Genomic DNA, 19,350 nt, shown 5'->3' on the forward strand with positions numbered 1-19,350 from the left:
CACATACATATATACCCATGCACACAATTCACACTGTCTGCCTTTATTCATTCCCATCGACAACTCGCCACACATGGAATACCTTCCTCCCCCCCCCACCTCATGTGTGCGAGGTAGCGCTTGGAAAAGATAACAACGGCCCCATTCGTTTACACTCAGTCTCTAGCTGCCACGCAATAATGCCCGAAACCACAGCTCCCTTTCCACATCCAGGCCCCACACAACTTTCCATGGTTTACCCCAGACGCTTCACATGCCCTGATTCAATCCACTGACAGCACGTCAAACCCGGTATACCACATCGATCCAATTCACTCTATTCCTTGTCCGCCTTTCACCCCCCTGCATGTTCAGGCCCCGATCACACAAAATATTTCTCACTCCATCTTTCCACCTCCAATTTGGTCTCCCACTTCTCGTCCCCTCCACCTCCGACACATATATCCTCTTGGTCAATCTTTCCTCACTCATTCTCTCCATGTGCCCAAACCATTTCAAAACACCCTCTTCTGATCTCTCAACCATGCTCTTTTTATTTCCACACATCCCTCTCACCCTTAGATTACCTACTCGAGCAAACCACCTCACACCACACATTGTTCTCAAACATCTCATTTCCAACACCTCCACCCTCCTGCGCACAACTCTATCCATAGCCCACGCCTCGCAACCATACAACATTGTTGGAACCACTATTCCTTCAAACATACCCATTTTTGCTTTCCGAGATAATGTTCTCGACTTCCACACATTCTTCAAGGCTCCCAGGATTTTCGCCCCCTCCCCACCCTATGATTCAATTCCGCTCCCATGGTTCCATCCGCTGCCAGGTCCACTCCCAGATATCTAAAACACTTTACTTCCTTCAGTTTTTCTCCATTCAAACTTACCTCCCAATTGACTTGACCCTCAACACTACTGTACCTAATAATCTTGCTCTTACTCACATTTACTCTTAACTTTCTTCTTTCACACACTTTACCAAACTCAGTCACCAGCTTCTGCAGTTTCTCACATGAATCAGCCACCAGCGCTGTATCATCAGCGAACAACAACTAACTCACTTCCCAAGCTCTCTCATCCACAACAGACTTCATACTTGCCCCTCTTTCCAAAACTCTTGCATTCACCTCCCTAACAACCCCATCCATAAATAAATTAAACAACCATGGAGACATCACACACACCTGCCGCAAACCTACATTCACTGAGAACCAATCACTTTCTTCCTACACGTACACATGCCTTACATCCTCGATAAAAACTTTTCACTGCTTCTAACAACTTGCCTCCCACACCATATATTCTTGATACCTTCCACAGAGCATCTCTATCAACCCTATCATATGCCTTCTCCAGATCCACAAATGCTACATATAAATACATTTCGTTTTCTAAGTATTTCTCACATACATTCTTCAAAGCAAACACCTGATCCACACATCCTCTACCACTTATGAAACCACACTGTTCTTCCCCAATCTGATGCTCTGTACATGCCTTCACCCTCTCAATCAATACCCTCCCATATACTTTACCAGGAATACTCAACAAACTTATACATCTGTAATTTGAGCACTCAATCTTATCCACTTTCCCTTTGTACGATGGCACTATGCACGCATTCCGCCAATCCTCAGGCACCTCACCATGAGTCATACATACATTACATAACCTTACCAACCAGTCAACAATACAGCCACCCCCTTTTTTAATAAATTCCACTGCAATACCATCCAAACCTGCTGTATTGCCGGCTTTCATCTCCCGCAAAGCTTTTACTACCTCTTCTCTGTTTACCAATTCATTTTCCCTAACCCCTCACTTTGCACACCACCTCGACCAAAACACCCTATATCTGCCACTCTATCATCAAACATATTCAACAAACCTTCAAAATACTCACTCCATCTCCTTCTCACATCACCACTACTTGTAATCACCTCCCCATTTCGCCCTTAATTGAAGTTCCCATTTGCTCCCTTGTCTTACGCACTTTATTGACCTCCTTCCAGAATATCTTTTTATTCTCCCTAAAATTTAATGATACTCTCTCACCCCAACTCTCATTTGCCCTCTTTTTCACCCCTTGCACCTTTCTCTTGACCTCCTGTCTCTTTCTTTTATACATCTCCCACTCAATTGCATTTTTCCCTGCAAAAATCGCCCAAATGCCTCTCTCTTCTCTTTCACTAATAGTCTTACTTCTTCATACCACCACTCACTACCATTTCTAATCAACCCACCTCCCACTCTTCTCATGCCACAAGCATCTTTTGCGCAATCCATCACTGATTCCCTAAATACATCCCATCCCTCCCCCACTCCCCCTACTTCCATTGTTCTCACCTTTTTCCATTCTGTACTCAGTCTCTCCTGGTACTACCTCATACAAGTCTCCTTCCCAAGCTCACTTACTCTCACCACTCTCTTCACCCCAACATTCACTCTTCTTTTCTGAAAACCCATACAAATCTTCACCTTAGCCTCCACAAGATAATGATCAGACATCCCTCCAGTTGCACCTCTAAGAACATTAACATCCAAAAGTCTCTCTTTCGCGCGCCTGTCAATTAACACGTAATCCAATAACGCTCCTTGGCCATCTCTCCTACTTACATACTTATACTTATGTATATCTCGCTTTTTAAACCAGGTATTCCCAATCACCAGTCCTTTTTCAGCACATAAATCTACAAGCTCTTCACCATTCCCATTTACAACACTAAACACCCTATGTATACTAACTAATCACTCAACTGCCACATTACTCACCTTTGCATTCAAATCACCCATCACTATAACCCGGTCTCGTGCATCAAAACCACTAACACACTCATTCAGCTGCTCCCAAAACACTTGCCTCTCATGATCTTTCTTCTCATGCCCAGGTGCATATGCACCAATAATCACCCATCTCTCTCCATCAACTTTCAGTTCTACCCATATCAATCGAGAATTTACTTTCTTACATTCTATCACATACTCCCACAACTCCTGTTTCAGGAGCACTGCTACTCCTTCCCTTGCTCTTGTCCCCTCACTAACCCCTGACTTTACTCCCAAGACATTCTCAAACCACTCTTCCCCTTTACCCTTGAGCTTCGTTTCACTCAGAGCCAAAACATTCAGGTTCCTTTCCTCAAACATACTACCTATCGCTCCTTTTTTCACATCTTGGTTACATCCACACATATTTAGACACCCCAGTCTGAGGCTTAGAGGAGGATGAGCACTCCCCGCGTGACTCCTTCTTCTGTTTCCCATTTTAGAAAGTTAAAAATACAAGGAGTGGAGGATTTCTGACCCCCCGCTCCCGTCCCCTCTAGTCGCCTTCTACGACACGCGAGGAATGCGTGGTAAGTATTTTTTCACCCCTATCCCCAGGGATAATATATATATATATATATATATATATATATATATATATATATATATATATATATATATATATATATATATATATATATATATATATATATATATATACACACACATTCAAATACATTTATGCACATGTACATAATTCATATTGTCTGCCTGTTTTCATTCCCATCGCCACACCACCACACATGAAATAACAACCCTCTCCCCTGGCATATGCTCGAGGTAGCGCTGGGGAAAGACTACAAAGGACACATTCGTTCACACTCAGTCTCTAGCTGTCATGTATAATGCACCGAAACCACAGCTCCCTTTCCATATATCCATATATATATATATATATATATATATATATATATATATATATATATATATATATATATATATATATATATATATATATATATATATATATATATATATCTTTAATGAAACGATCATGATTTTGGGAGTCGTGCCGCCTGGGCTGATAAAATGAGTTTGTAAATGATGTTGCTGAGAAAAGAATTTTAATGTATGATTCTATGAAAACAGAAATCGTGTTTTGAGTAATGTTTGGCAGAATTTTGATATTACATTTTTACTCTTTACAAAATGGAATTTCTATGGAAAGTGATAAGATACTCTTATCTATTACTCTTTTATTTTCAATAACTATTTTCTAATCAACCTTTATATCTGAACATTTTCCTTCCTTTAGATTTTGATGGCGTAAAGTGACCAAAAATAGAATTCCCCAATACTTTCATTTATTGAGATGTTCCAATTGTATATGAAAATATTTAGGTTTTGAGTGAGGAATACTGGTAAGCAATTCTCTGCTAGTTTGTGAATGGAATCCCGTTTTTTGGATGGATCTTTCTTCGTTGTGCTGTGGCCTAACTTAAGTTTATTTCTGAAGAATCTAGTGAAGATGATGACTAGAGGCTACAACCAGATGGCTTCGAACAAGGTCGACCAGAGAGCAGCTTTCAGGAGACACCAGCTGCTGCTGCCTCTGGTGGTGGGGATTTATCTTCTGTGTCAAGGTGAGATTAGTGTCGCCTTATAATGACCACCAGCTAAGCCAACTGTCTCTGTGTCTACCACCTGTTACTAAAGTCGCCTCTCATGTTGAGAACTACCTCTATCCTCTAACCCTTTAACCACCACCTGTTGCAGTTGATCACCAAAGTGGGACATTGTTCATTCTACAACCTGTGACTATTCACGCTTCTCAAGTTAAGCACCTGCTGGGCTATCTTTAACTACCATCTGTCTCTAATGTAGCCCCCTATGTCTAGCCCTTTAATTACCACCTGTTATTAAACTTGCCCCTCATGTTGAGTACCAGCTGAGTCATCTGTCCCTCCATCTATCACCTCTCATTAACTTTGGCTTTAATGTTTTTGTGAGCTCGGCCGTCCGTCTCTTTGACTATCACCTGTCAATAACATCGTCTCTCATTTTGAATACCAGCTGTCCCATCTGTCCTTTTAACTGCCACTTGTTACTAACCCACCTCTCTTGTCGAGCACCAGCTGGGTCATTTTTCCCTTTCATCACCATCTGTTATCAAGCCCATCCTCACGTTGAGGACCGCCTGGACCTTCTGGTCCTTCAACTACCACTTTCACTAACCTTACCCCTCATGTTGAGCACCAGCTCCCATCTGCCCCTTTAGCTACTAGCTATCACTAACATAGGTCTTCATGTTAAACACCAGCTTTGTCTTCTATCCCTTCAACAACCACTTGTTACTGACCCAATCCATCCTGTTGAGCAACAGCTAGACCATAATGTCCCTTCAGCTACTATCTGTCACTTACCTCACTCCTCTTAACCCATTACAGAACCATTACACCCAACTATGTTGCCTGTCAGTATACGTCAATTATACTCTCTGTATGCCCTAAGTCATGTTAGTTTGCTTCGTTCTGCGGTTAGTGTGTGTATCTGCGTTTGGACATCTGAATATTCCTGTGCGATAATCTAAAGACAGATAAGCAGTAAAAAAAAGGGAAGAAAAAAGGCAAACAAGTGTCTGGTTTCGTAGACAAGACATTCAATTCTAAGTGTAAGAAACTAATCCATGTGCTCAACAGTTCAGATATGGTAATCCTGCTTGAAAAATGTCAGTGAAGAGTATAGTGCGCCGAGCTATGAATATAATTCCTGGTCTACTGAAAAAGAAAAGTCCTATAAAAGCCACCTAGATGACTTAGACGTATTTTGTCCAGAAAAGAGAAGGTTCAGACCAAGCTTGATAAATGTATTCAAAATAATCTAAGAACTTAACAATCGTGATCTAGGCAGAAAGTTTAATTCGTGATAGTTATGGATGCAAACCCGTGGGCAAACACTGTACTTAGAAAGAGGCAAATTACTTTTTCTTTAAGAGGAATCTTAATATATGGAAAGATTTGTTGATAGTAATACCATAAACACATCTACAGAAAGGTCCGATGAATATTTCGTCTCAAGTCCAAGACTAAGCCTATTGGTGCTTCCTTATATATTCTTCTTTCAGATCACTTTTACAAACAGTCTCAGAAAGAACTTATTGGTCTGTTGCTATATCTATTTTTGTATCATTTTGCATTCTCTGGGTTCTTGTCTCAAAAATCTAATCAAGCTTAATCCTCTTCTCACCTCCCACTCAACGAATCATCCTTTTACTGTCCTCTGTAACCATGACCTCCCATTTCCTTACATCTAATCTCCTTCCCTGTTCCATCTGCCCTTTCAGGTACAGAAAGCATCCAGGTGCTGGAGTTCCAGAAGGATGGGGTGGCGAGCTGGTGGACGGTGGCGGAGTACCAGGGCGAACTTGACCGCAACAGGAAGATGGACTCCCTGACCTTGTGCGCCCGCTTTCAGATATTCTTCTTGCACAGTCGCAGCACCTTGTTCCGGCTCCGGGACCACGACGAAGACCTGGACTCTCAACTCATTGGCGGTCAGTGTAGGACGGATATGAGATGAGAAAGTGTTGAGACAAGGTGCCAGGGGATATAGGAAAAGAGAAAAACCGACGTGTTATTTATGATCAAATATATGTACCTTGAGATAAGTGGCTTCAGGTCACTCACTATTAGCAAGTCAATAAATCCAACAACCTACACACATACAAACAAGGGAGCCATCTGGCTAAGAATTTTTCTACCCTCTGTAACCTTGCTGTTCTGTTTCCTCATATCCCCGCACCTTCCCATTCCGTAACTTATGTACACCTTCAAATTTTTGGCCTTCTCCCACGAAGCATTGCTTTCTTCAAATCCACGCGCTGCAATCCTCTATGTTAGGTGTTGATTAAGCTCTACCCGAGACGCTTCCGGCGTAGCCGAGCCCTTCCTTTCTCCTTCTCTAGAGAATTATAACAAATAATTGAATACCATACACAACTTCCCGACTATCATGATCACTTTTCCAAGGCACTTGACAAACTTTTTACCATTGAACATATCTATAGTGTAGCCTCGGACCACAATCTTATCTCTAGTGGTTCTCATATTGGGTACACCCAAGCTCTATATCCACCTCAAAATACACAGATGGGACAATGCCTATAGTACAAGATATTCTGACCTCCAAAACATTGTCGAGCGCCTCTTGGCGAACCCCCACGTATATTACCCATCACATATGATATAATCCTAAATTTGCCAACACTTGTCTAATGTACGTAAAAGTCACTACTTTATCTGCCAATATCTTTTCCTCCTCGAAGGCTCAGAGTGGGGTGCCTAAATGTGTGTGGATGTAACCAAGATGTGAAAAAAGGAGAGATAGGTAGTATGTTTGAGGAAAGGAACCTGGATGTTTTGGCTCTGAGTGAAACGAAGCTCAAGGGTAAAGGGGAAGAGTGGTTTGGGAATGTCTGGGGAGTAAAGTTAGGGGTTAGTGAGAGGACAAGAGCAAGGGAAGGAGTAGCAATACTCCTGAAACAGGAGTTGTGGGAGTATGTGATAGAGTGTAAGAAAGTAAATTCTCGATTGATATGGGTAAAACTGAAAGTTGATGGAGAGAGGTGGGTGATTATTGGTGCATATGCACCTGGGCATGAGAAGAAAGATCAAGAGAGGCAAGTGTTTTGGGAGCAGCTGAATGAGTGTGTTAGTGGTTTTGATGCACGAGACCGGGTCATAGTGATGGGTGATTTGAATGCAAAGGTGAGTAATGTGGCAGTTGAGGGAATAATTGGTATACATGGGGTGTTCAGTGTTGTAAATGGAAATGGTGAAGAGCTTGTAGATTTATGTGCTGAAAAAGGACTGATGATTGGGAATACCTGGTTTAAAAAGCGAGACATACATAAGTATACTTATGTAAGTAGGAGAGATGGCCAGAGAGCGTTATTGGATTACGTGTTAATTGACAGGCGTGCGAAAGAGAGACTTTTGGAAGTTAATGTGCTGAGAGGTGCAACTGGAGGGATGTCTGATCATTATCTTGTGGAGGCTAAGGTGAAGATTTGTATGGGTTTTCAGAAAAGAAGAGTGAATGTTGGGGTGAAGAGGGTGGTGAGAGTAAGTGAGCTTGAGAAGGAGACCTGTGTGAGGAAGTACCAAGAGAGACTGAGTACGGAATGGAAAAAGGTGAGAACAATGGAAGTAAGGGGAGTGGGGGAGGAATGGGATGTATTTAGGGAATCAGTGATGGATTGCGCAAAAGATGCTTGTGGCATGAGAAGAGTGGGAGGTGAGTTGATTAGAAAGGGTAGTGAGTGGTGGGATGAAGAAGTAAGAGTATTAGTGAAAGAGAAGAGAGAGGCATTTGGACGATTTTTGCAGGGAAAAAATGCAATTGAGTGGGAGATGTATAAAAGAAAGAGACAGGAGGTCAAGAGAAAGGTGCAAGAGGTGAAAAAAAGGGCAAATGAGAGTTGGGGTGAGAGAGTATCATTAAATTTTAGGGAGAATAAAAAGATGTTCTGGAAGGAGGTAAATAAAGTGCGTAAGACAAGGGAGCAAATGGGAACTTCAGTGAAGGGCGCAAATGGGAAGGTGATAACAAGTAGTGGTGATGTGAGAAGGAGATGGAGTGAGTATTTTGAAGGTTTGTTGAATGTGTTTGATGATAGAGTGGCAGATATAGAGTGTTTTGGTCGAGGTGGTATGCAAAGTGAGAGGGTTAGGGAAAATGATTTGGTAAACAGAGAAGAGGTAGTGAAAGCTTTGCGGAAAATGAAAGCCGGCAAGGCAGCAGGTTTGGATGGTATTGCAGTGGAATTTATTAAAAAAGGGGGTGACTGTATTGTTGACTGGTTGGTAAGGTTACTTAATGTATGTATGACTCATGGTGAGGTGCCTGAGGATTGACGGAATGCGTGCATAGTGCCATTGTACAAAGGCAAAGGGGATAAGAGTGAGTGCTCAAATTACAGAGGTATAAGTTTGTTGAGTATTCCTGGTAAATTATATGGGAGGGTATTGATTGAGAGGGTGAAGGCATGTACAGAGCATCAGATTGGGGAAGAGCAGTGTGGTTTCAGAAGTGATAGAGGATGTGTGGATCAGGTGTTTGCTTTGAAGAATGTATGTGAGAAATACTTAGAAAAGCAAATGGATTTGTATGTAGCATTTATGGATCTGGAGAAGGCATATGATAGAGTTGATAGAGATGCTCTGTGGAAGGTATTAAGAATATATGGTGTGGGAGGAAAGTTATTAGAAGCAGTGAAAAGTTTTTATCGAGGATGTAAGGCATGTGTACGTGTAGGAAGAGAGGAAAGTGATTGGTTCTCAGTGAATGTAGGTTTGCGGCAGGGGTGTGTGATGTCTCCATGGTTGTTTAATTTGTTTATGGATGGGGTTGTTAGGGAGGCAAATGCAAGAGTTTTGGAAAGAGGGGCAAGTATGAAGTCTGTTGGGGATGAGAGAGCTTGGGAAGGGAGTCAGTTGTTGTTCGCTGATGATACAGCGCTGGTGGCTGATTCATGTGAGAAATTGCAGAAGCTGGTGACTGAGTTTGGAAAAGTGTGTGGAAGAAGAAAGTTAAGAGTAAATGTGAATAAGAGCAAGGTTATTAGGTACAGTAGGGTTGAGGGTCAAGTCAATTGGGAGGTGAGTTTGAATGGAGTAAAACTGGAGGAAGTGAAGTGTTTTAGATATCTGGGAGTGGATCTGGCAGCAGATGGAACCATGGAAGCGGAAGTGGATCATAGGGTGGGGGAGGGGGCGAAAATCCTGGGGGCCTTGAAGAATGTGTGGAAGTCGAGAACATTATCTCGGAAAGCAAAAATGGGTATGTTTGAAGGAATAGTGGCTCCAACAATGTTGTATGGTTGCGAGGCGTGGGCTATGGATAGAGTTGTGCGCAGGAGGATGGATGTGCTGGAAATGAGATGTTTGAGGACAATGTGTGGTGTGAGGTGGTATGATCGAGTGAGTAACGTAAGGGTAAGAGAGATGTGTGGAAATAAAAAGATCGTGGTTGAGAGAGCAGAAGAGGGTGTTTTGAAGTGGTTTGGGCACATGGAGAGGATGAGTGAGGAAAGATTGACCAAGAGGATGTATGTGTCGGAGGTGGAGGGAACAAGGAGAAGAGGGAGACCAAATTGGAGGTGGAAAGATGGAGTGAAAAAGATTTTGTGTGATCGGGGCCTGAACATGCAGTAGGGTGAAAGGAGGGCAAGAAATAGAGTGAATTGGAGCGATGTGGTATACCGGGGTTGACGTGCTGTCAGTGGATTGAAGCAAGGCATGTGAACCGTCTGGGGTAAACCATGGAAAGCTGTGTAGGTATGTATATTTGCGTATATGGACGTATGTATATACATGTGTATGGGGGGGGGGGGGTTGGGCCATTTCTTTCGTCTGTTTCCTTGCGCTACCTCGCAAACGCGGGAGACAGCGACAAAGTATAATAAAAAAAAAAAAATCTTTTCAAAAGCTCGATGGATTCCAAAACCATAGTATTAAGTCGGAAATTCTACTCTCAGTGTACTAAATGCCTATGCACCTGCTAACCTACTCCACCATGCATATTTACCTAACTTTCTTCATACAGAACCTACTGTCCTAATTGGAAACCTTAACGCTTGACACAAGAAACTAGGTGACCTCTTCACTAACACTAATAGCAGGTATCTAATCTCACTCCTGGATGCATATGATGATGTTCAGATTGTCAGGAGGAATCAACCAACACACATCTATAAAGGAATCCATGACAAGTGTACAGGCTTTGACTTGATATACACAACTCACAAATCTGATATTGTTGATGATCTTATGTCTGACCACTCATCAATAACGGTTACAATACATATAGCTAATGTCAACTTACCCGGTGTCAGACTAAAGAGAAAAAGATTAAATGGTCGAACAAAAACATCAAAATAGATTCATAGATTATATCTCTCACTGGTACAACGATTATGAACCCACAGATGTATAAGCTTTTAATGTCAGTCTTGAAACTTCTATAAACAACTTCTTTATGCAAAGCGAGCTAAATTTAGAGAGGAGAAAGAATGCACCTCATAATAAGGCATATCAATACTATACTGCCCCCGATCTGAAACAACTCAAATTTATAGCTACGCAAATAGGCAAACGTTATAGACAACTTCGAACACCCAAAATGACAGAACTATTTCAAGCATTTCTTGCAGCTGCGAGGGAACGAATGACTAAACTCAGACAGAATGACTGGGAACAGTTGGTCAGTGGACTACTCCACGCACTTCTTTAAGCCATACTTAGAAAGGAATTAACAGATCTACTGGAAATGAAAGTAAACAAGTATCTCATCCTAACCTATTGCAAATGGCTAACGAATTGATCACGAAATGGGGTTTATACCTCTAGCTATAACATGCTGCCACCTGAGACTAAGGATGCGTTGTTCAAAAGATCCAAAGAAAAATATCTTACACAATTCATGCTAAACAAACAACACGATGAATGTGATGTACCATTTACTGAGACTAAACTTGATGCAGCTCTAACCAAGAAAAAGGCACTGCCCATGGGGGGATGGTAACACTAATGACATTAGTAGACTTCTAAGACGTATACCTGGTAACCCATTATCAAAAATATATGAGTTATACCACGGGTCATCTACCCTCCTCATGGACCAACAGCCTAAGTGAACCAATACCTGAGCACAAATCAACCTGATGAATTTCATCCCATCTCCCTGTCGAGTTGTTTGTGAAAACTCTTGAGAGGATGGTGCTCAAGAGACTACTACACAGAATCAAATCACATATGTCACTTGATGTCAATGGCAAAAGTGTACACAACTGTATCATTACTTTCCTAAAAGTTCGTGGGGACAGAAGGCATAAGTACATATTTTTTCTTGACCTAAAGGATGCATCTGATATCACCAATGGGCAAATTATCTTATATGAGTTACCAACAATGGATATAGGTGGCTTTCTACTAGAGTCTGCTGTGTTGTTTCAAGGCATAATTGAAATCGATTCCACAGTGTCCCAGAAGTATCTCTATCAGTTCTGTTGATGATTTTCTTGCACGTAACAAAACATATCGTGAAACACAAACTGTTTTTAACTGTATACATTTGTATTCATCATTTCTGTAGATAAAACCAAGGTCTTCAGTAAACGAATTAGCAACGGTTGGAACGGGCCAAGTTGACAGTCGATGGAAAACCGATTAACTATGTCTCCCTCTTTAGACATCGGTGCATCGGTCCCATGTGCTGCAGCTAATGTGCAAAAAGGAAATTAGAAATGCGCAGATATACTTAGAGCTCTTACAGCTGTTACCGGGTGCGATCCTAATTATTGTGCGAATATCAACCTTGTTAAAATGATGTACTTAGCTTATATTCGGTCTCCAATAGATGACCACGCATAAGTTTTGGTCCTACATAACAGTAAAGGTATAAACAGACTTGAAAAAATGCAAAATGAAGCCTTCAGAATCACATTTGGTAGTACGAAGTTCACTAAAGTAAGAGACATGCAGAAAGAACTTAGTATTCCCAGCATTGAAGACAGAATACTTGAAATTAATCTTATGATAGGAATGAAACTTCTGTGTAGTGACCCAGATAGTGTTGTCTCTAATGAATTGTTAAACCATATACGGCGTAGCACAAGTGATTCTGAATGGATCCAAATAAGAGCCAAGCAAAATGCTCTTGAACATATAAAGAAACTCCAGACTGAAAATAATATAGCCCAGTACATCTGTACTGACGGCTCCCGCGACTCTGCCACCGGGAGGGCAGACAGTGCTGCGATTGTGATCCAACCTGTAACGTGTTCATGATATTAATTCACTATTGTTGTATACAGCATTTAATATTCAACCTAAGGAACATAAACACTGCATTAAAGAAAATTCAGAGATTGCATCTGAAACTTCTTTTCACCAGATCATGAAATCAATTATTTGTTCTATTCTTACTTATCAATGATTGTACATATAAGCATTAGAAATGTAAATGATCGTAAACTAGATCCCTACCTATTTTATCAGGAATAAGGCTGCACTACATAGACAGTTTACTACTTTCAAATGTAAATATCGTACTCATAATAATTGAGAGGCTAACTCACACCATATTGTACTCCGAATTGACATCCTGATTGATCAATACCAGTATAACAGAGAACACAGATAGAAGATGCCACTCTAGCAACCTGGTGACTGAATATAAACAATGAAGGGCGCTTAGTTCCCAAAACGATCGGTCCTCAGAACAATAGAAAATGTGTATGACCAACTCAGCCGAAACTATCATGATTTAATGGTACACAGCCAAATGGTAATAGATAAAAGAAAAATGTTAGAATAAACAATTGAGCATATGCTTTACAAGCTGCATTGTTCGCTATACTTATCGTTCTTGATCTGGTAGAAATCACTGCCACAGTTTATCTCTGACTCTTTATCTTCAATACTCTAAAGCCAGAGACAAATATAGTCAAACGCTGTTGCTCAAGGGTTTCAAATCACATTGTTATGGATTCCCTTTCATATAGGCCTCTGTGAGCAAGACAAAGCTGATGATTTAGCCAAATTTGCACTTAGTAAAGGTGATGTTGAAAGCAACATTGGGTTGTCAGTTAGAAGCCTCAAAACTGTACATAGAAAGGAAATAACAGACTCTTTCAAACATTAAGACTAGTTCAGATAAGTATAGGTAGGAGCATTTTCCATAACAGTAAAATATGTAAACTAAAACATGTATATGGAGAAAGTAATAAGATCAGCACCTATGCTGTAGGTAATATTGGCGTTTTGGCCTATCTCGAGATGTTAATCGTGTGAATTATAAAGTTTGTGGTCAAAAATTTGTACACAAACAGAATACTATGTCTTAGGATTTGAAACATTAGAGCCTTTTAGAGATCTAAACAAACCTGCAAGAAATGTCACATATTGTTAATAACAAGATACCTGAAATATTAAGTTAATATCCACTTTTTGCATCTAGTTGGTAAAACTTATCATGTGAAACTATTTTATGTATATAATAGAATACCTGTTATGAATTGTGACATATTGTGTGATATCAACACATTGGGGTCTGACTAAAGATAAGACCCTTTACGTTACTGCTAACAGGATGAGCATGGGGTGCACAATGAACTTGCCGGGGTTACCTTCACACAAATCAATTCATTTGTCACGTGTAGTGCACCAAAACCACAGCCTCATACCCACAACCAGTCCTCACAGGTCTTCTTGTGGTTTTCCGCGGCAGTTTCATATACCCTGGTTCAGTCCATTGACAACACTTGAATCTGATCATGCTAGGGTCAGTTTTTAATGAGGCCTTACCTGCTTCGCAGGAGTTGATGAAATCGCTGTCGGTAGTGAGAACTGAGGAATGTTGTCCTTCTTAGTAGCTGCATTGAGCAGCTGCTTCAGAAAGTCATTTTAGTTGAGACGATATATAAACATATTGTCACCTGTTTAGGTATTCCAGTCAGTAGTATACTCCTTTCAGACTAACTTGGCAGATAATCTCCGCCTCCTCTTACTTCATTGGTTGGTCTGATTATCTAATACTCGTTCATCTCACAGCTCTTTATCATTTCATAAGCATTTCTTCAAGCTTAGTTATCTGTTTCAAATTGAATTTCTCATTATCTTCTGCAAAAGTAGATCTAATTGGATTTGTTGAAAACGTTCGAATTTAGATAATGAAATAATATATCAAATAGCCGTGCAGAAAGGATCGTTAAAAACGTTCACCCAATAGCTCCTGCCGTCATACTTTGGACTTCTAAATTTGGTTCGGTCCGTTCTAATGTTATTCTTTCTGCATGAGCGTATGCGAAGCTAAATCTATTGGCGATCAATAATGGCAGTGAAAATTGATCGCATAATGATGTATGCCTCTGCAGCGAAATGAGGAATTCCGTCGACCTGGACCTGATCAATGATCTTAAGCTGACCTAGTCTGGCTTTGCTGGGCGAGGTCGCCTTATCTGACTTTTCTACACGTGACTTGAGTGCAAAGCGGTGGGAAATCCCGTCTACCTGAACTGGATCAGGGACCTGTCTCTAACCTGACATGTTCCTGTCGAGCAAAGGCCGTTAAATGATCTGCATCGCTTTTTTTTTTTTTTTGTCTATTGTGTTCCTAATCAACCTCTAGATATTTCATTTTAACATACAGTGTGCTTTATATTCTCGTCTGAAATGTGCCAAGGCAGGATTTCCCTGCTATGTTTAGATGGAGGCTGTCCTTTTGCTCGTCCTTAGAGAAACGACTTTTTAAACCAAGAATTCTATTCAGAGCGTATGAATCTAAGCTGTATCTACACTTTTATGTTCCTATCTTCCTGCGACTTTCTCTATTAGAGTTATCGGTTCCCATCTGTACAGCGTCATCAAGCGTTTACTTTGGTCCCCCGAAAGCGTAAACCTCCTCTTAATACCCTTAGCGCAGGTGTCATGCTGAAAAACTAAGATAACAATGATTCTAAGATCATCCTGAACTTTGTCCTTGAGCACGTTAAACTTATTCTGGGTCAGTATTTGAACTCTTGAATTATAAAGATATTTCTTTACAGCTGACTGAAATAAAGTATTGTCTACCATTCTCTCTACGATCACCATCTTAAGGTCTAGATCCGCCTAATATGCCAGTTGTTGCCTTAATCTTTCTACAATATAGGCTGCTCAAGCTTGCCCCACTCTCCCACATTCTCATCCTATTGGTTAGACGCTAACGCCTTACTTTTACGCAGAAGTTCTACTCTAGACGTATGTGATGGATTAGAAAACACGCACACAGAAATCTTATCAACACGCACACAGAAAATCTTGTCTTCTTTATGCAAGAATTATTTTTGCATAGATAAGACAACTGGAAGATGATGAGGGTATTTTAACTGGTGATGGTGTAACTTTTGGAAAAAGAGAGACACGTCCACTCTCGACTTACGTAATAGAGAATAAGGCGAGAGACTACGTACGTAAGAAGGCCAGTACATGAGCTTACTGGCAAGAGTGAAATATGAGGGAACCAGAATATGAGTCCATAGAAGGACCACGAGCAAGAGTATAAAAAGGGGCCAGATAACGAATACCAAACTAGAGGATATAAAAGGCTATGGCAACGATGTATACGGTAACCACAGAATGAGATATATGGGAAAGGCTAGTAACATAACAGAAGAAAGGCTGAAATGTTAGAGATAGACGAGGAGGAATAGGAGGCAATATCTAAGGTAGGTCTGAGCTGAACGTGGGGTACAAGGCAACAAGGATGGAATGTATAAAGGGCAGGTTTATGATACTTAAAAAATGGGGAAGAAGTCAAGAGGTATGAGAATCGAGGTGCAAATAAGGATGAGATATAAAGTGCAGAGACTCTCATTTGGCTACATCCGACAGAGCTGTGGTTGGACCGTGTGAGGTCAGTGATAGCCCACCGCTGGCAGTACCAACTGTTGAAGAACAAACTGAGAGCCTACAGGTACGTGTTGCCCTTATTGTGGTTCTTCAATCCTACTTAATTTCATCTCCTTGCCGGTGTTTCCATGAACTTTTTTGATATATGTATATTTGGTCAATATTGATTTGCTTCTGTGTATAGTATTCACTGTGAATTCATCTGACTGCTTCCAACTGTATGTTTGCCAAATTTCCCCATGTCTCTGTCCTGTTTCTATATTCTTACATCCTCTTTTATCTTCCAAATCTTGTCTATTCATCCTTCTTTTTTCCCTTCTCATCCGCTTCTACTGCACAGGTGGTACCATATATGCTACACCTACGACCATGTGAAGCACCTGTACAACACTTTCATCGACGGGGAGCTCGTCTACGAGCTGACCTACAACGTGGGCCGCCAAGTCTACGGCAACTATGCTGTTCTCGGCCAGGGTATAGAAATTTACAGGAGCTTCAGCGGCAATCTGTCGCAGGTGAGGGTTCCTTTGATCTCAGGCTTTGTCACTCCCAAACTACATGTTTTGGGCTCCCTCTAAAGGACCTTGTAATAATCTTGGGCAGGGAAGTTCTGAGGTTTTAATGACTTTTCAGATTTTGGAGTATGTACCAGGTAATCATAATGTGAAAACCTTGTGGTTGTAAAATCTTAACAAAAGTTTTAGGTTTACTTTTATCTTTAGTAACGCTACGTTTCTCTGTAAAAATGATTAAAGTTTAAGCTCTTCTGAAGCTGTGAAAAACCTTTGTGTCCTACATGGATTTTAAGGGCTCGTGAATTACATGGGTTTTGTAAGGATTCTGAAGACATCAGGCTCTGCGAAAATGCTGGAACACCCTTTCACTCTAAGGGTTTTAGCAGATGTCCAAGTTCTGAAGGTCTTGAACGATGTTACTCACGATGAAGGTGTTTCAAAATTCGTCTTTAGAGGAAACATTTATGCGAAACCCTTAAGTACTCTGAGCTTTGAACAAGACGCATTAAAACGTTTGCTTTTATGTTAAGAAATGAAATAACCAGTTTTTTTTTTTAAACACCAAAGTAAATGTCAGAGTCTTACCTGCCTCAACAAATGCCTGGGATTTATATCTTTTTAGAGTTAGAAAAAAAATCTCTAAGTGTTCAAGAAGAACCCTGAGCTCTCTCAAAAAATGATAGGATTTGTAAGACTTAATGATTGATCTAGGGGAATATGTGCAGCCCTAGAACCTAATAGTTATTCAGCTCTAGCGTAAAACAAGATATGTAAAGGAAAAACTAATTACAAAAAAATATCTGTTTTAGTTTCCATTGAACGATATATTAAAACTTAGACAATTCATATGAAACTATATATTTCGGCTTCCAAAAGAAAATTCAACAGTCTACTCATATTAACATTATCGTCTAGAATTTTTATAACTTCTATAATTTCTTCCATATCTTTATATAGTTCATTGACGCCTAGACTCATATATTTTTGATCTTCCGTTAGTATATATTCCAAGATGATATTGCAATTGTAGTTGTCAAAAACTGGGAGAGAGCTCCTCTCCGTTAAGTGACTTTTGGTCAAGACAGTAGGGCCAGGCCTCAGTCGTCAACTAATTGTCTTAGTCATTCATGATGAAGGTGGAACGACATAATTCAAAACCTTAATGTATCCTCAGCAGTTTGTTCTTTTAGGCCGTCCGGTGCAATTTAGCTTGCCATATAGATTTAACGAAATTATCAACTCTGATCGTAGAATCATTCTGAGTTGTATCTCTTCTGTACATCATTCCTATATTTAACTGCTGAGGCTATGAAATTTGTCCCTCGCAGTTTGAATTTAGTGATGGACATTGTACTTTCCAATCTTATGAAATATTCTTCTCTGTTAATCCACAACTGTAAGTTTTTCTATCTATAAGCTACCATATGCTGTATACTAGATTCTACTACACTTCATGAGACTCAATTTATTTAGTATTTCCTATTACTTTTATGTGCTGTGTTTTAGTCCCTGTGTTTTTTCAATATTATCTTTGCATTTTGTTTGTCAATATTTTCTTACGGTTTTTCTCTTTTTCTATGATATATATATATATATATATATATATATATATATATATATATATATATATATATATATATATATATATATATATATATACATATATATATATATATGTCGAGGATGTAAGGCATGTGTACGTGTAGGAAGAGAGGAAAGTGATTGGTTCTCAGTGAATGTAGGTTTCCGGCAGGGGTGTGTGATGTCTCCATGGTTGTTTAATTTGTTTATGGATGGGACTGTTAGGGAGGTGAATGCAAGACTTTTGGAAAGAGGGGCAAGTATGAAGTCTGTTGGGGATGAGAGAGCTTGGGAAGTGAGTCAGTTGTTGTTCGCTGATGATACAGCGCTGGTGGCTGATTCATGTCAGAAACTGCAGAAGCTGGTGACTGAGTTTGGTAAAGTGTGTGAAAGAAGAAAGTTAAGAGTAAATGTGAATAAGAGCAAGGTTATTAGGTACAGTAGGGTTGAGGGTGAAGTCAATTGGGAGGTGAGTTTGAATGGAGAAAAACTGGAGGAAGTGAAGTGTTTTAGATATCTGGTAGTGGATCTGGCAGCGGATGGAACCATGGAAGCGGAAGTGGATCATAGGGTGGGGAAGGGGGCGAAAATTCTGGGAGCCTTAAAGAATGTGTGGAAGTCGAGAACATTATCTCGGAAAGCAAAAATGGGTATGTTTGAAGGAATAGTGGTTCCAACAATGTTGTATGGTTGCGAGGCGTGGGCTATGGATAGAGTGGTGCGCAGGAGGATGGATGTGCTGGAAATGAGATGTTTGAGGACAATGTGTGGTGTGAGGTGGTTTGATCGAGTAAGTAACGTAAGGGTAAGATAGATGTGTGGAAATAAAAAGAGCGTGGTTGAGAGAGCAGAAGAGGGTGTTTTGATATGGTTTGGGCACATGGAGAGAATGAGTGAGGAAAGATTGACCAAGAGAATATATGTGTCGGAGGTGGAGGGAACGAGGAGAAGAGGGAGACCAAATTGTAGGTGGAAAGATGGAGTGAAGAAGATTTTGTGTGATCGGGGCCTGAACATGCAGGAGGGTGAAAGGA

At 40.5% G+C, this 19,350-nt stretch overlaps 1 protein-coding gene across 1 annotated transcript in view; it reads left to right on the forward strand.

Moving 5' to 3' along the window:
- Window positions 1-4,297: 4,297 nt before the first annotated feature.
- The window catches only part of LOC139748089 (uncharacterized), a 125,917-nt gene continuing 110,864 nt past the window's right edge, over window positions 4,298-19,350 (forward strand). The window contains 4 exon segments of the mRNA XM_071660701.1: window positions 4,298-4,412; window positions 6,113-6,322; window positions 16,203-16,284; window positions 16,561-16,735. Of these exon segments, the coding sequence (XP_071516802.1) occupies window positions 4,298-4,412; window positions 6,113-6,322; window positions 16,203-16,284; window positions 16,561-16,735 (582 nt within the window).

The sequence above is a fragment of the Panulirus ornatus genome, chromosome 72, assembly GCF_036320965.1.
Source record: "Panulirus ornatus isolate Po-2019 chromosome 72, ASM3632096v1, whole genome shotgun sequence".
NCBI classification, from domain to species: Eukaryota; Metazoa; Arthropoda; class Malacostraca; order Decapoda; family Palinuridae; genus Panulirus; species Panulirus ornatus.